Source organism: Salmo salar, chromosome ssa27, assembly GCF_905237065.1.
Source record: "Salmo salar chromosome ssa27, Ssal_v3.1, whole genome shotgun sequence".
Lineage (NCBI taxonomy): Eukaryota > Metazoa > Chordata > Actinopteri > Salmoniformes > Salmonidae > Salmo > Salmo salar.
In genome coordinates this window covers 19,329,117-19,347,802 of record NC_059468.1, presented here as the reverse complement: position 1 = coordinate 19,347,802, position 18,686 = coordinate 19,329,117, and the positions used below count along the sequence as shown (strand labels likewise).

Genomic DNA, 18,686 nt, shown 5'->3' with positions numbered 1-18,686 from the left:
CAAATTGTCAGCCTTTTCAATGTCAGTTAAATCATTGTAAATGGTGTGTTGTGGTCTGTGTGTATGCATGTGTGTGTGTGTGTGTGTCTATGTCTGTGTGTGTTGTATCCCATAGCTATGTGCCTCCCTCCTAGCCATTGACTGCATGTTGTCTTCGTGATTGTGACTAGCTTGGTCTCCCAGTGTTGATCAGACAGGCACTTCCCAACACCTCTCTCTGAGCTCATCCACCTTTCACCACCCAGGTGTTCCTCTATTAGCCTCCAGCAAAACAACTCCTCTTGTCAGCTAGTCTCTCTGCCTCTGTCTCCCTACCTCCCCCTCCTCACCCCACAGTCAGCTAGTCTCCCTGCCTTGCTCTCCCAACCTCTCCCTTCTAACCACCTGTCAGGTATAGCGTCCCTAGTCTCTCTCCTTGCCTCCCCCTAGCACCTCCCCTCCTCTGCCCGCTGCACCCTCCTGTCAGCCTTCTGTCACCCCGACAGAGCCCTGTCCCCCTCAATGTCACCCCCAGTCTCCCCATGGAGGCAGTTCTCAGAAGCGATCCCCACTGCCTCTTCACAGGATCACACTGATTCTACCAATCAGCAACAGGAACAGGGAGGGAGGATGATGTACACTTTCCCAGCAATGTATTCGATCTCACAGTAGAACATTTAATCTATGGGCAGCAGGTCGCCTTGCTGTTAGCGTGTTGGTGCAAGTAACCGAAAGGTTGCTAGTTCGAATGTGCCCTTGAGCAAGGCACTTAACCAGAATTTCTTCACGGTTGCTGTTGATAATGGCTGACCCTGGCTGTGAACTCACTCTCCGATAGTACCTCAGAGGGAGTTGGGATATGCAAAAAACACATTTCAAATTCACAAATGGTATTAATACACTTTGTACAAGTCAATGACTGTATATGTGAATGGACAATGCAATCAATCATGTGACACCATGTATTCCTATGTGAAGACTCAATAGCTCATTGAAGCATAACATTTGCAGTTTGAGCTACTCCAGGAAGTGATGTTGTAGGCTAGCTCAGTGCTGCCCTCTCTCATTGAATATCTCAAGTTGAAGGCCGACTGGGGTACTGCAGTTTTCCATTAGCCAATCAATTATCCTAACACCGTCTTCTGTATGTGATTTTAAGCCTTGGCCCCAAGGGGAATGGTGGCAGGTCTTTGCCATTTCTACCAGTTTCCTTCTGTGTTAGAGATGTCCATTCTAGGATGCCATACATGTCTGCAACACTCTCTCTCTCTCTCTCTCTCTCTCTCTCTCTCTCTCTCTCTCTCTCTCTCTCTCTCTCTCTCTCTTTCTTTCTTTCTTTCTTTCTACCTCCCTCTCTCCCCCCAGCTCCAGGAAGGTCAGCTGGTGCTTCGTCATTTCCAGTTCCTGCGCTGGTCTCCATACCGTGACGTCCCAGACTCTAAGAAGGCTTTCCTAAGCCTGCTGGCCCAGGTCCACAACTGGCAGAGGGAGTGTGGAGAGGGACGTACCATCGTCCACTGTCTGTGAGTTACCACTGTCCACCATTTTGCTCATCAATCTTTATCATCCCTTAGGGAAGTTTAGTTTGCAGATAGGATACACAGAAATGATTCAAATGACCAGTGCATTGCGATTGATTTTAGCGATCGTGATCTCTGTAAAAACGTTAAGGAATTTGGCTTAAGTAGTTTACAGCTGCGCTCTGGTCGGATTGATTCTCGGGCCATAGGGACACTATACAAACAAACCCTGTTTCACATTGAAGTCGTCATTGGCACTTGTTGACTCCTGTTGTGAGCATACTGTACAGAAAGCATGTTGCATCCATCTTGTGGGACAATCGCGTACAAGCATTTTTTTGGAACAAAGTTGTACATTTTCAAAATGGAGTTTGCAAGACATAGAACTCTGTGGCTTTTTGCAAAACAGTAAGTACGTTTTCAAAATGTAGTTGCCTTCTCAAAACACAAGTACATTCAGAAAAACTAAAGTATGCCTTCAAAATTGCTAATAGATTCATCAAAAGAACACGACTGCTTGCAAAAAGATTAACGCAACCAAGCAGACAAAACAGAAAGTTACTCTGTCTTTTAAATCTCCCACTCAAATATTATTCCTAATAAAATGTGCCTAATAATATTAGACTGTTATCCATGTAAGAATCCCCCTCTTTCAGACAGATGACAGTTTACTTTGAGTGAGGATGTGCAACGTTTTGGGGTGTAACGCTAAAGTATTATAACGAGTAATGTAACACTTTTTTTTCTCAGGGAGTAATAAGTAAATTAATTTGTTATTGTTGAAAGAAGTAACAATTAATAGCGTATATATTACTTTTTTGGAGTAACGACCCCAACACAGCTAATTAGAAGTAACCCAACTTCATTCTCTGTATCTCTGCATGTCTGTAATATTGTAACAAATTATAACTCCAGTCCCCATTGCCTAGATATTTCCAAATATTGTACATGGTATGATGACACTGATGGGGTGATGTAGAACTTTGTGCAGTAGTATTTACTGATTGCCAGAAACAGTCAACACAATTGCACACATTTCTCTTCTGATGAAAACAATGGATTATATTCTGCGAACAGATTTTTTATTTTTTATCACTGATGACATGTGTATTTAAAGTTTTGTATTCACTGATGACATTTGCATTTAAAGCTTTGCAAAAGGTGGTCTAAGATATGCAAGTCATGTACTAAGGCAAGAAAATGATCAGAAGTCCTCTACATTTATTTGATCATTGCTGTTCTGCTACAGTCTAGATACTTTTCAACACAGATCCAAAAAATGCTTGTACGAGATTGAAAAAAATTATAATCAGAGGTCACACCTTGCTTCAGTAGATTGCGTTATTATGTTGGTTCCGGCCCCACTTACTAGTTTAACAACCATCAAAAGCACATGTTTTTGAACTATTACTTTCTACTTAAAGCACTTAGCCTGCCTGTGTGTAGTGTTAAATGAGGCAGGATAAAACGTCAACCCCCAAGTGTTCACTACTACACTCCTATTTACCAGAACAGTTTTCATAATTACTGTAAAAAGTGCTAGGCTCTAGTTCCCCAGCCTCTCCTACACTTCAGCTACACTACATATCTCTATCCAGCCTGGATTGGGCTCTGGGGTCCACATGCTAAGCCTGCGTCCCAAATGGCACCCTGCGCCATATATAGTGCACTATTTTGGACCAGAGCTCTATGGGGCCTGGTCAAAAGTAGTGCACTACCATAGGGAATAGGGCTCTATTTGAGACGTAGCCCTGTATAAGATGTACTTCCACGTTTATGGATTTAATGAGAACATTCCTCAGATGTCAGTCTGCAAGTCTTCAAAGTTCTCCACATTGCTGTTTTTCTGACAGCCACCTTGATCCGAGTCTGACTGAGCTGTGACATTTCACTTTATGGCTTTCCCCGTAACACCTTCAGCCTCCGTCTCTGCCCTGTATCCTAGAGATGTGACTCACATTGATGTCTGTGTCAGTTGCTGTCTCTCTGTATGTGTCTGTGTTTGTGTCTCTATATTTATCTCTCTATGGGCATGTGTCCGTGTCTGTGTCTGTACCTGTTTCTGCGCCGTATACCCCAGTTTTGCAATCTGATTTATTCTGACACATTTCACAACACAGGCTACTCTCTCAGTGGTCAGAAAGTCTATACATAATGATTCATAGGCACTGACCCACGTACTGTGTTTCTCCCTGTGTGTGTAACAGTAACGGTGGTGGTAGGAGTGGTACGTTCTGTGCTTGTACCATGCTACTAGAGATGATCCGTCATCACAGCCTGGTGGATGTCTTCTACGCTGTCAAGACGCTACGCAACTCCAAACCCAACATGGTGGAGACCATGGTAAGTAATAACCTTGATTTAACCATGGAAGACCCTTTTTAGAACCTCTTTTGGTAAGGCGATCTAATACGGTGGACAGGAGTTTATGTCTTAAGGCTCATTTCAGTCAAACTTGCAGTGGTTTACAATATTTACACACTCAAATACAGATCGCTGATCGATTGAATTCAAGCTTTAATCTATAGCAAAGTATCCATGTAGAGAAATGTTGACACCTGTGTTGTTTTCAGGAGCAGTACCGGTTCTGCTATGACCTGGCCTTGGACTATCTGGATGCCTTGGACTGCCTGAGTGAGATAGAAGTGAGATAGCACTGATCCCAGATCAGCTCAGGCCCAGGAGAAATGGAGTGGAGTCCTGGGCCTAGCCTGGATCTCAGCCTGGGTCCACATTACCTGGGCTTCCCAGTCTGGTCCTAGCCTGAGTCCACAGCCTGGGCCTGGACCTGGGCCTGAGTCCACACTGCTCTGCTTCTCTCTCTACACTTCTACATCTAGCACAGATTTGTCAGACCTTCTCAACCCTGGAAGGAGTGTAGGGATAGAGGCCTGGGACTCAGTCCGCTGTCTTAGCCTGAGTCCGGCCTGGTCCACACCACTCCATCCAGGGTCTTCCCTTGGGTCTACAGCCTGGGTCTAGCCAAGTTCCTGCTCTGCTTCCCTCTCATCTCTTCCCCAAGGTCTGGGTGATTCAGTGTATCTGCTGCCATAATGGACCTGGACAAAAAACTATGAGAGCGAAAGAGAGGGAGACAGAGAGAGATGATGGGACATGCTTCTACCTTCTACCTGTCGTACAATGTACTCTTTTCCTATCCCCTGCATTCTTATCTCATCTGTAAGTTACTCTTCTGTTCTGTGCCACATACTATCTGCCAAACCCAAGGAAGAGGACAAGGAATTGGGCAGGATTGTCCTCTTCTCATTGGACGTTTTTCTGGTCACCTGACCGCTGGTGGTATACTCAAAGGTCTCTGCAACTTCTTGCCTTATTTTATTATGTCAATGACAACAACAATAACAACAACAACAACAACATCAAAAACACAAAAGCTGAAGTTTAACAACAAGACAATGATGTCACAACTGCAGCAGATAAAATATGTAAACTATTAGGTGATTTTGTGTGTATGTTTTGTAATACGTATAATGATCTTGTAAATGATGCAATGATCTACTGTTGGTGAACATCTGATGTTGTTACTGTACACTGGTGTTTTCTCTGGTGAGGCTGGAATGGCTATTTCTCCATCGGCAGAGAAGAAGTTTACAAAGAGAATGACACTGAAATGGTGTTGGGTGCATCGATCCTATGGTCCTACTGTACAGAAAGGACCTATCTGGCTTATTATTTATTGTATGTGTTAATAGATTGTTTTCCAGATGTTTCTAGATGTTTGTTGTCTTAACTCTGTGCCAATTCATTCTCTTTTGTCTATGAACAACATGGTCTCATTAGAATAATGTCAAAATAGTGACGTTTAACCATTGTAATTGTGTGCCACCCAATTACTTGTATGTCACTTCTGGTGACATATTACTCCATATTTGTAATGAGATATGTCTGCTATAAATTACATTCTAGGTATATGTCACCCAATTTGGCATAGTACTTATGTAATTTCTGGTGACATATTACTCCATATTTGTAATGAGATATGTCTGCTATAAATGAGGACCACTTGAGCACCTGCATGCCAGTCAGTCGTTAGTGTTTCCATTGCAGTTTGTGACCCAGTCTGCTTCAGGGGACCGTCCCCACTGCTACCAGAGACTGGGGTTGCAAAATTACAGTAGCTTTCCAAAATTCACAGATTTTTCCTGAAATGGAATAAGGAAGAAGGGAATCTTCCAACTGCGAAACCTATAACTTGGAATCTTACTACTGGGATTTCAGGAAACCTGGAACGTTCAGGGAAGTTACCTAATTTTGCAACACTCTGCGAGAACCCCAGAGAGAGTAATGTAACAAAAAAAATGACATGATTTGTCTCTAGCTGTGGGAACAAAGGTGATCAGTTTGCCAAAATGAGTTGCTTTTTACATTTGTATTTATTCATTCAATGTTTTATTTTATAATTGTGTATAAATGAAAATAAATAAAATATTATGATGTTGGTAATATCATATGATTCATGCACTTTCTAGGTTTTTTAAAAATGTTTAGACACTTGGAATGGCAGACTAAGCAATGCATTTAGTTTTTATGTGATTTTAGCCTCCTCCTTTCATGCACTTCAATTATCTTTGGCTATCACTTTCTTGCAGGAAGCATCTTATAACACACACACACTATTACAATGTGCTTGTTAAACAAGAACCCTAGTCTTTTCTGTTGACCTGTAGTTTAATTTACCCTTATCATTTAATGAAGTGTAGCATTAATGGTCTGGTGTTATCATGTAACCAGACTGACTGGCTGGTTCTGCTTACAGAGCCCTAATTGAAGAAGCCTGATGAATCTATTGATCCAGTCTACACACCATCCCACCCCAAATAGAGGGAGAGAGACAGGGCAGATAGAGCAACAGGTAGCCCACCTTACCTCACCAACTCATACATCATAGAGAGGTCCAACAAGAACATTGGTTGCATTTAATTACATTTTAATTTCACAAAGTCCTGATAAGTCTTGACGATGGAACATCTCACCCCTCTATCTTCAGTCTGTCCATCGACCTCTGCCTTGTCTGTCCATTGACCTATGCCTTAAACGGAACCCAAACCGGCTGCGTGCGTGCGCCATCGTGTATATATTTATTTTGTTCCCCCACACCAAACGCGATCATGACACGCAGGTTAAAATATCCAAACAAACTGAACTAATTAAATTAACTTGGGGACAGGTCGAAAAGCATTAAACATGTATGGCAATTTAGCTAGCTAGCTTGCACTTGCTAGCTAATTTGTCCTATTTAGATAGCTTGCTGTTGCTAGCTAATTTGTCCTGGGATATAAACATTGAGTTGTTATTTTACCTGAAATGCCACAAGATCCTCTACTCCGACAATTAATCCACACATAAAACAGTCAACCGGATTGTTTCTAGTCATCTCTCCTCCTTCCAGGCTTTTCATCTTTGAACTTATATGGTGATTGGTATCTAAACTTTCATAGTATTACCACGATTACCGCCAACAAGGTACATCTTTCAATCACCCACGTGGGTAAAACCAATGAGGAGATGGGAGAGGCAGGACTTGCAGCGCGATCTGCGTCAGAAATAGGAATGACTTCTATTTTAGCCCTTGGCAACGCAGACGCTCGTTGACGCGTGCGAGTAGTGTGGGTGCAATAATTGAATAACATGGATTCCTACATTTATTTTGCAACGCTCGCGGTGTAGTCAGGGTATTAGGTCTCTATTTTCGGCTGCCGTTAAGGCGGCGCTAGTGTCAGACGCATGTTAGTTTGCAATTTTGTCATGTAGAAACTGGCGGACTGGAATTTTCCAGCCATAAAGCAATTTACCTGTCTTATATCAACTCACTTGAGGTGTGTCCTTAAAAACATGATCCAAAGTGTTAATTTCAGACAGCGCTGATAGGGATATTTAAGACCAACCAAAAGCTGGTTTTAGCGGTAACACAGTTGGTTATGGCATGAATCTTGACAGCAGAAATGCAGCCTATCCAGCCATGATGCATACTGCCCATATGTGAATGGGTCAAGAGTAGCCTAATGTGCTTTTGGTGCCGTTATACTTTGTATTTAGAAACATAAAAATTGCTGGGTTTTTTCCATTTTGTTTTATTTTATTAAAAACTAAGCATAGCCTCCCCTTATCTCAATTATGGCTTTTTTTTGTCTGCACATTGCAATCACGAAGTAGTCAATACTGTCAAAGGGTTTGGCTCCTGAGACCACTTGTAAATACATGTTAATGACCAAAGCTTTATTAAAATATCAAGAGAAGTAAAACAGTGAGCTGACGTTCACTTTTTATCTATTCATTGTAGGCAGGCCTGCATTATTTTAGCTGTGCAGGTCCTGTTTTGGACATGTGTAAAACCCCCTCCATATGATGTAGGCTACGTGTCCGTGTCCTCATCATGAAACGAGAGATGAGAACCTCAGTGAACCTCGTCTTTAGGGCATTTGTAACCTGTAAAAATGGCTTGTTTTCCGTTTTCATATGTTCAATACCCAAAGCCCTCCCTTTGGCCTACTATAACGAATGCTGGTTCAACAATCCTGACGATTTTATGATATCATTACATTTGACATTTATTTTTTGTTGTTGTTCTAAAAAAGAAAATATTGCTTGTTAAAACAATGAATCTCCTGGTTTTATGGTGACAACGTCCGTGGCATGCTTGCAATACAACTCCTGGAGTTGTGGGAATGCGATCTGAACTGTAAAATGGTTCCAATTATGTTCACAAAACATAGGTGTATTTGGAAGCAGTATAACGGTGAGTGGACATTCTCCCTTTCTATTTATATTGGATCTTTGTCCAGCTACTGTGAAAAGTTTAGATGTGGGTAAAACCCTCCATAGTCTGCTTTGTTTATAATTTCATTAGAATTATTTGTTCTCTTTTTAGGTCTTATCAATAATTCATGTAATCTTGATTATTGACAATGTTTGGCATGTCAATGCTCAGCCATCATGTAATTTACGGTAGGCCTAGTCCCTATATCAGTGTGAATGCTATTGAAGACATGCAATTACTTAGAACAATGTGGACTGTAAGTGGGTTCAAGTTAACGTATTTAGCAAAGATAGGTCTACATTTTGTTATTATGTTTCTGTAAGCCATTCAACAAACTATAATGGACTAACATTGGAATTGGAGTTGATTCCAAGGCAATCCATAAAAGACCCTAAATACACAATTTCATGCAACCACATATTTCGCCATGGAGGACGTTCTGATTGGCCAGCGAGGGGGCAAGCATCGACACACTCACAACTTGTATATACATCAAAACCCAGCCCTTTCGCGCCAACGCCAACAAGTGCGCCGATAATTGTGAAATAGCAAAGATATTTATGACACACCTCTCAACCTACAGCGCCACCGCCTGCGCTTTTTTGTTATAATGAGAGGACGGCCTCTCAATATCTCTTCATATCTCTCCTCCCTCCCCTCTCTATAACGGAGTGGAAATGCATAGATGGCAGAACAATTTATAGCGCGGAAATGATCAACAAAGGATTATGTTTCGGTCTAAAGGAAAACAATTTCAACATTTCTTCTGAGCCTACCTAGTGGTAACAGACGTTCTCTCGGGCCACCAGGTTTGGGAATGTTGTTAATGTTGAAATCACAGAAACTATGTCAAACGGCTGGTGGTCCCAGAGGACTGGGTTGAGAAACACTGGGTTGTTGTGTTTGTTTGTGGTTGTGTGTGTGTGTGTGTGTGTGTGTGTGTGTGTGTGTGTGTGTGTGTGTGTGTGTGTGTGTGTGTGTGTGTGTAGTAGACTACCGACTTTCCACAAGGGAGTCTTACAGTGGAGGTGATTGTTGTTACTGTTGGATGCCTACAGTATGAATGAGCGTATGAAATTGAATGATGGGTATATAACAAAATCCCCATTGTGTTGAGAGAAACAGGTTCCATGCAGACACAACTATTCTCTCTGCATCTGTTTGTGTCCGATTACACACACCTAGAGATGGTTCAGCCATTGTGTTGTTTTTTTTCCTGGACAGAAAAACACGCATCTTCTGGGATCTCCATCGTTCTCTCAATTTTCTCCTCCTTTCTCTCTTTCTCTCTCTTTCTCTCCAGGCCTACCCGAATGCTCAGGCAAGTGTCCATCGTTGTGGCTGCTCCCAGGCTCCTTTGTTGCTGGGTGAATGAGAAGAGGAAGAGGCAGGCTACCAAGAGAGTCACAGGAAGCAGGTAAGACACTCACCTCGATATCTTCAATTGACTATTACCGGTCTTGTTTTTTATACTATTTATGTTGTATTTTAACTGTCACATCTGATGGATCCCTGTTGGGTCAAACATCTTAGCAGACTTGTGTCTGTGCCTCTTCATACACTTGCTGGCTTACTGGTAGGAACTGAGCTGGTACTCAGTGCCAGACAGAGCCAGTACTGAGAGCCAATGCTAAATAATTCTGAAACTGAATTCTTTGGTGCACACGTCCAACTTGTTGGTTTGAGGAGACAGATGGTCTTAGGAGAAGCAGGATGCCTGCCACACTGCAGCTCACACACACACACACACACACACACACACACACACACACACACACACACACACACACACACACACACACACACACACACACACACACACACACACACACACACACACCACCCCCTTGGGCCCCGGCACCAGAGTGGCCCCTTATAGCTCCTACACAGGTCCCTGCATTAGTCGGACTTCTCAAATGTCACAGAATGTTTTGGGTTTTCCAGAGCTTTCCAGCCGGCCAGGGTTTTAGTGATGACAGCGTGGCTTGTGTGTGTTTCGGTTCGGCCAGGATTTTACTTGAGTGCGTATGCAGCTGGTCCTGGCCTAGCGCCCTGGCAGAGTGGCAGCATTTTGGTGTGTGTGTTTCTGTGTGTGTATGGCGACATCTTGGAAAAGCATCACGATGGTGATTGCAATGGCATGCAGTGCTACTGCTGCTACTACTGCTGCTACTGCTGCTGCTACAGCAAATAGAGCTCTTATCCTCTTCCCCGCTGTCCCTGTCTAAAGGCCTGTCGTTTTTAAATGGATCCCATCATGCAGCGGAATGGATAGACACATGAATCAATTAATACTCTCCTCATTCTAACACTGAAGGCGTGTGATCTCTTTGTGTGTGTATCGCAGTGTGTGTGTCATAGTGTGTCACAGTGTGTGTGTGCATCCCAGTGTAAATTCCTCTTCTTATATTTAGCATGACTTTACATCACATTAAAACATCACATTAAAATCAAATTGCTCTTCAAATGACGAATCCCTTACGTTCATTGAGACTATTCACCATGCATTTACTCTCTCTGACAATACGATATCTATACAGCTCTGTGGAGAACAACTTATAAATGGTATTCTAGAAACAATTAAAAAGCAACGTTTAGGAAAACATCCTATTCAATATAGCGAGGATCATCGATTACGTCAAGAGCAGGTGATTGAACTGCCATGAAGTTATCACTTCCTATCACTTCCTAATGACAAATCTGTCATGTGGTAAAGGTATCTCTCCACCAGTGATGATAGCCCAAGGCAGTGAGGACATCTAAAGGGACAGGGATGGAAAATATGACATTTAATGGTGTTCTTTCCTGTGGTATAACCTATGAAGACCGGGAAGAGGAAGAAGGAAGAAATCAAAAAGGAAAGAAGATTGGAGGAGATGATGCCTGAGGGCCACTCGATAATGGACCTGTGTTATTCCAGTGCTCTGCAGTTCACAAGGCTCTGCATCCCCATCCATCCATCAGTCTCTCTCTTTCTCCCTCTCTATCTCTCTTCTTCTATCTCGCCTCTTCTTCTCTGTCTCTCCGATGGAGAGCTTTGCCTGGAACTCTGTTGGGTGTGAGGTGACCTGCCTGTTTCTCAGTGTGATTAGTTATACTAGCCTAGCCTAGTACACACCGTTCCCTCACAACACATGAGTTAACTAACCTGGCTGGCATCTGAACACTCCTCACAGTACAGAAGCAATGCATGGAACACTGCTGCTCCTATTCTTTTAGCTCTCTCTCTCTCTTTCCTCTCCTTTTACAGTCAGCTTCATGTTTTTACCTGGTATTATCAGGTGTTGTTTATTATCACCAGACTGGTTGTTTCCGTCTCGAAAGAGTAGACAAGTAGGTTCACTGTCTTTGACAGAAGTTCACTTCCTCTATATGCCCTATCAGTCTTAATTTAGTGCTGAATATATTATATTGTATCTCTCTTTGTTCAATGCTTATGAAACTCTGTCAATGCTGTCTGCTGGTTTAGAGCGGGTATCTAATGCCTTTTGACTGAGCAGACTGCACTGTCTGTAGTGGGTTGCTCTGTACTGTAATTGATTCGGACATTGCATATCAAGAGGATTATTGGTAGTCGAGTCAGAATAACAACACGCTCTACAGTACAAACAGTAATACTGCAGAAAAAATATTTTACTTTCTCATCACTCCACTTACTCCTGTTTGACTTTCTTTTTTTCAGAAAGACAAACAACACCCCTGGTGTTTTATAATCCAACACCCCTGGTTGTTTGTCTTTCTGTGTTATAATCTGACACCCCTGGCTGTTTGTCTTTCTGTTTTATAATCCAACACCCCTGGTTGTTTGTCTTTCTGTGTTATAATCTGACACCCCTGGTTGTTTGTCTTTCTGTTTTATAATCCAACACCCCTGGTTGTTTGTCTTTCTGTGTTATAATCTGACACCCCTGGTTGTTTGTCTTTCTGTGTTATAATCTGACACCCCTGGTTGTTTGTCTTTCTGTTTTATAATCCAACACCCCTGGTTGTTTGTCTTTCTGTGTTATAATCTGACACCCCTGGTTGTTTGTCTTTCTGTTTTATAATCCAACACCCCTGGTTGTTTGTCTTTCTGTGTTATAATCTGACACCCCTGGTTGTTTGTCTTTCTGTGTTATAATTAGACACCCCTGGTTGTTTGTCTGTCTCTGTTATAATCAGATACCTCTGGTTGTTTGTATTTCTGTGTTATAATCAGACACCGCTGGTTGTTTGTCTTTCTGTGCTATAATCTGACACCCCTGGATGTTCGTCTTTCTGTGTTATAAACCGACAACCCTGGCTGTTTGTCTTTCGGTGTTATATTTCGACAACCCTGGCTGTTTGTCTTTCGGTGTTATATTTCGACACCCCTGGTTGTTAGTCTTTCTGTGTTATAATCTGACACCCCTGGTTGTTTGTCTTTCTGTGTTATAATTAGACACCCCTGGTTGTTTGTCTGTCTCTGTTATAATCAGACACCCCTGGTTGTTTGTATTTCTGTGTTATAATCAGACACCGCTGGTTGTTTGTCTTTCTGTGCTATAATCCAACACCCCTGGTTGTTTGTCTTTCTGTGTTATAATCTGACACCCCTGGTTGTTTGTCTTTCTGTGTTATAATTAGACACCCCTGGTTGTTTGTCTGTCTCTGTTATAATCAGACACCCCTGGTTGTTTGTATTTCTGTGTTATAATCAGACACCGCTGGTTGTTTGTCTTTCTGTGTTATAATCAGACACCCCTGGTTGTTTGTCTTTCTGTGTTATAATCAGACACAACTGGCTGTTTGTCTTTCTGTGTTATAATTAGACACCCCTGGTTGTTTGTCTGTCTCTGTTATAATCAGACACCCCTGGTTGTTTGTATTTCTGTGTTATAATCAGACACCGCTGGTTGTTTGTCTTTCTGTGTTATAATCAGACACCCCTGGTTGTTTGTCTTTCTGTGTTATAATCAGACACCCCTGGTTGTTTGTCTTTCTGTGTTATAATCAGACACAACTGGCTGTTTGTCTTTCTGTGTTATAATCAGACACCCCTGGTTGTTTATCTTCCTGTGTCATAATCAGACACCCCTGATGGTCACCTACTGTTTATGTGTGTTTCTCTGTCTTATGCCATCTCATACTGTTATGGTTGATGATTTAGAGGAATACTACATTAGTGTTTACTTAAACAATAAGGCACAAGAGGCCGTGCTATGTGATGACGCGATAACACAATTCAATATCCAGTTTGTCTCAACCAAAAATCTAAGTAAAAGAATAAGACTAAATCTAATCAAATTTAAAATGCACTTTAAATAAAGTTTGATTTGATTTAGTCCTATTGACAATGCATTTAGATAACAACTAAAGTAAAATATGTTTTTCCATTGGAATTTGGTTTTGCTTTTAGATGGTTGAAAGCATAATCATAACAAATTAGGAATTTATCAATGTCTCCACCAAATATGACCCAAAAGTCCACGTTGAAATGACATGGTGTGCCCAGTGGGTAGCTGCATTTTTGTTTGTTTTAGCTTTTCTTCTATTGCAATTTACTATAATACATCCATGATAACGATGATAATGCATGATTTTGCCTGGCATACAAAAAACGGTCTAGTCCGCGCAGTGCACATCGTTCACTCTCTCTCTACAGGGGAGTTCGCATTTCAAAAGTGAACAAATTCTTCCTAGGCCAGACAGGCAGACAGCTTATATTAACCCCCACTGTACCAAACTAAATGCTAGGCTGGAAGCAAGGGGAAATCATGTTCGAGTTGAGATAAATACAGCAGATGATTAGGACAGCAACATGAACATGCTATTCTTATGGAGGCGCGGCAATCATTTTCAGATGGAACCTTTAGCAGGCATAGGTATGTCTGTGATGGCCAATAATGCACGGCTTGGAACCCTGCTCGTCCAATCAGCATCCAGAATACAAACAACACGGTTTATAATTCAGATTATGTATTATTATCTCTGAAATACAGCCTATGCTCTGCAGGGGGGGAGAAGGGAGGTTAACCACTGTGGTGATAGAGTACAAAGGATGACTCTTAATATTTATCTGTATTTCTGAGCCATATTCTGGTCATCTTTACTCTACAGTAGATGAAAGGACTGGTTCTCTCTGACTTTCTTTTGATTTTAGTATGTCACTGACATCGAGGAGAGGAAGGGAGGAGTTGAGAGCGTAGGCGAGAGGAGGGGAGAGGAGATGAGAGAGCCTCTGAAGGACTGAACAGTCAGTGTGCACAGAGAGAGAAAGAGGCCCCCTCAACCTCATCCTCGGAATGATAGCAAAACGGCTGAAGAGGACTAAACCAAGGAAACATAACTCATTGCAGCTGTCTATACAACCCCTGTGTCTACTTTGTTAATTTCTCCCATTGTTCTCCCCATTCAATTCCAAGTGCATGGAGTAGAACACAGACAACTCACCATAAACTGAGTGAATTACCAGGTATTGTTAGAGATTTGTTAATTGACAGTATTTCAAAGCACTATTTAAACTATGGCTCTACCGCTTTAGGAATCCTTATAGTACCAGGACAGTTTCACAAAGCATTTAAAAGGTTTACCTAAGGAAACTGCGATGTACAACATGTGTCCATCCCATTAGAATACCGACCTCTCCATGAACTTATCTGAGATATTGTCAGTCATAATAATAAAAGGGCACTATAACATCGTGGTTACATTGCAGACCCCTTGCTCCATAAAGCCGTCTCATTTTGTAACAGAACATACAGTAGTTTTAAATAGAATATATTTGTATTTCATTTTACCAGCTTTGTTCATCTCAATGAGACTATCTCTTTTACAAGAGAGACCTGGCCCAAAAAATGTAAGAACACAAAGTTGCAGACACATTTACAACATAAAACACAAAGCACTGCAGTAAAAACATCCATGTACACATTGAACAGCAAGATGGTTTGGGAAAGTGTGCCGCAACTAGCGGTCAAAACATTAACCGCCTTCCACTTAATTTTCCATCATAGTGCTTAACCACCCTTTAAACTAATTTTAAAAGGACAAGCTCCTGTAACTTCATGACCTTTTGAAGTTAATTTCAAGCGGAAGGGGCAGATAACTTTTTTCCCCCCTAACTCTGTATGGGCCTTAGGCACAATCAACAAAACACAGTCATGTGAGCACAGGCGCTAGTTTTCATTTGTCTGCTGCACAATTTAGTTACACAAGTACAATGGGAGCTGTCTCAATATGGCCTTGTAAATAAAAATGTACCAATAATTGAATCTCCAAAGCTCTCATGAAGGCCAGCCCACTTCCTTATAGAGGGTACAGTGATGTGTGAGAGCTTTGGAATGAGTAACAAACCTCAGCGCCCCATGGTACACAGTGTCCAGCATATGTTATGACGCCACAGGGGCATACATGTACAAGATATCACCATAATCAATTACAGTTATGAAAGTAAAAGAACCGTTGCCCTACAAAACCTTCCCACTTAGAAACAGAATGCGTGGCGTGATTAGTACCTCTCTCTAATGGTACTGGAAATTAAATGACACCAGTACCGTCCTCCTCTTCTCCTCCTTCATCCTCTCTTCTATCTCTGTTCTGCAGTTACCAGAGCAGCCCTGGCCCAATCTAAAACCGAGACGTAAAATCGATAGCCAATCACCTAGCAGAGACATAGAGTGCTGCATGTGGTTAACCTGAGGATAAAATGTTCCCCCTCATTGATAAACAAGAAACATACAGTCATTTAGTGAAGATGTTTCAACGTTTTAATGCTTTCAGATAGATTGTGTGTGTGTGTGTGTGTGTGTGTGTGTGTGTGTGTGTGTGTGTGTGTGTGTGTGTGTGTGTGTGTGTGTGTGTGTGTGTGTGTGTGTGTGTGTGTGTACTTTCACAGAAGTCTAATAAAAGCCCATGAGAGGGACCTCCGTGAGGTTGACTGTATAATATAATAGGGAGCCTCTCACGACACACTGCTACATGATCAGAAGACTGCTTTGACTTTTATGCGGCCTTGTGAAAGCACATTTAAAGCTTCTCTCTGCTACCAGACATTGAGACACTGGACTGGGGTTTGAATGTCGATAAAAGGAAAGAGCAAAAGAATAGAAGAACACAGTAACACAAAGAGAGGGCCTCGACTTCCACTTATCCTCTAGGCTTAGGATGAATCACCCATGAACTGCCAATGCAGAAGGCATCTAAAACATGACCAAACTAAAGTCAACGTGTGTGTGTGTGTGTGTGCTTGTTTGCGTGTGTGTGTTTGTGTCCACCATTTAGTGTATTATTCCCACATAAACTGAAAATATGAACCTTAATACAAGGTTTTTCCACAGGCTTATATACACAGGCTGTGTGTGATTAATAGTCTGGATGATGTGGTGTGAGAAAGGTATTTTATGGCTCAAAGCCTTCTTAAAGTGGTCTGTAATGGGCCATGGTTAACAGTTGCTGCATGATAACACTGCTTCATAACATACCGAGAGAAGAGATAGCGAGACAGAGGGAGGGAATGAGAGAGAGAAAGATAAGGAGAGAAAGAAAGAGAGAGAGAAAAAATGGAGAAAGCCAGGGAAAGAAAGACAGAGATAGAAAGGTGACTATTCACCTCCTAATCAGCAGGGATCGGGTTAGCCGCGAGGCTACTCTATGTCCATCAACAATCTAGTTTAGCCAATGTTCCTGACACTTCATAGACAACAGCTCATGTTCAAGTGTTTTAATTCTCCTACCCTGTGGTAATGAGGCTGCCAATAGGAATGACTATATTTTTGTGTGTGTGTGTGTGTGTGTGTGTGCACATGCATGCATGTGTGCATGCGTGTTAGCACTGATTGACAAAGCTCTGTAGGACACCTCCCTCCCTTCTTTCCCCCTGGTTTATCTTCCTAACAGCTTGTCAAGTTAGCACGACATCCAACAATTAAAGGAGATTTGAGACGGAAATCAATAAGGACATGTTCATTTCAGACTAATGGCTGTTAGCACTCCTCCATTTTATTATCTTGGGTCAGAGTACTGCTGGACTAATGCTTTAACAAACAAACTGGTGTGTGTGTATGTGTGTGTTGAGCATATGGAGCTGCAGGGTAAAGCCAATGTTGCATGGTAAGAGACGACCGTTTAGAATGGGTCACATACACATGGTTAGCAGATGTTATTGTGAGTGTAGCGAAATGCGAGTGTTTGTAGTTCTGACATTGCAGCAATATCTAAGAAGTAATATCTAAATTCCACAACAACTACCTATTACACACAAATCTAAGTAAAATAATGGAATAAGAATATATGCATAGAAATATATGGATGAGCAATGACAGAGCGGCATAGACAAGATGCAATAGATGGTATAAAATACAGTATAAATATATGAGATGAGTAATGCAAGATATGTAAACATTATTGAAGTGGCATTATTAAAGTGACTAGTGATCCATTTATTAAAGTGGCCAATGATTTCAAGTCTGTATTTAGCAGCAGCCTCACTGTGTTAGTGAAGGCTGTTTAACAGTCTGATGGCCTTGAGATATAAGCTATTTTCCAGTCTCTTGGTCCCAGCATTGATGCACCTGTACTGACCTCGCCTTCTGGATGATAGCGGGTGGTTGTTGTCCTTGATGATCTGTTTTGCCTTCCTGTGACATCAGGTGCTGTATGTGTCGTTGAGGGCAGGTAGTTTCCCTGGTGATGCGTTGTGCAGACCGCACCACTCTCTGGAGAGCCATGCGGTTATGGGCGGTGCAGTTGCCGTAACAGGCGGTGATGCACCCCGACTGGGTGCTCTGAATTGTGCATCTGTAAAAGTTTGTGAGGGTTTAGGTGACAAGCCACATTTCTTCAGCCTCCTGAGGGCACCATACTGTCTTCACCATACTGTCTGTGTCGGTGGACTATTTCAGTTTGTCCGTGATGTGTACGCAGAGGAACTTCTCCACTGCTGTCCGGGGTCGATGTGGATAGGGGGGGTGCTCCCTCTGCTGTTTCTTGAAGTCCACAATAATCTCCATAGTTTTTTTTACATTGAGTGAGAGGTTGCTTTCTGTCACCACACTCCGAGTGCCCTCACCTCCTCTCTATAGGCTGTCTCATCGTTGTTGTTAATCAAGCCTACTACTGTTGTGTTGTCTGCAAACTTTATGATTGAGTTGGAGGCGTGCATTGCAACGCAGTCATGGATGAACAGGGAGTACAGGAGGGGGCTGAGCACGTACCCTTGTGGGGCCCCAGTGTTGAGGATCAGCAAAGTGGAGATGTTGTTTCCTACCTTCCCCACCTGGGGGCGGTCCGTCAGGAAGTCCAGGACCCAATTGCACAGGGCGGGGTTGAGACCCAGGGCCTCAAGCTTAATGATGAGCTTGGATGGTACTACTGTATGGTGTTGAATGCTGAGCTGTAGTCAATGAACAGCATTCTTACATAGGTATTCTTCTTGTCCAGGTGGGATTGTG

The 18,686-nt window shown here is 42.3% G+C and overlaps 1 protein-coding gene across 8 annotated transcripts in view; it reads left to right on the top strand.

The window, feature by feature from the left end:
• The window catches only part of LOC106588628 (receptor-type tyrosine-protein phosphatase U), a 283,920-nt gene extending 277,966 nt beyond the window's left edge, over positions 1 to 5,954 (top strand). For all 8 annotated transcript variants that reach the window (XM_045709320.1, XM_045709318.1, XM_045709315.1 and 5 more), the window contains 3 exons: positions 1,345 to 1,502; positions 3,707 to 3,842; positions 4,073 to 5,954. In XM_045709320.1, the coding sequence (XP_045565276.1) occupies positions 1,345 to 1,502; positions 3,707 to 3,842; positions 4,073 to 4,153 (375 nt within the window). In that variant the 3' untranslated portion in view covers positions 4,154 to 5,954. The remainder of the gene's footprint in view (positions 1 to 1,344; positions 1,503 to 3,706; positions 3,843 to 4,072) is intronic.
• The last annotated feature ends 12,732 nt before the right edge of the window (positions 5,955 to 18,686 follow it).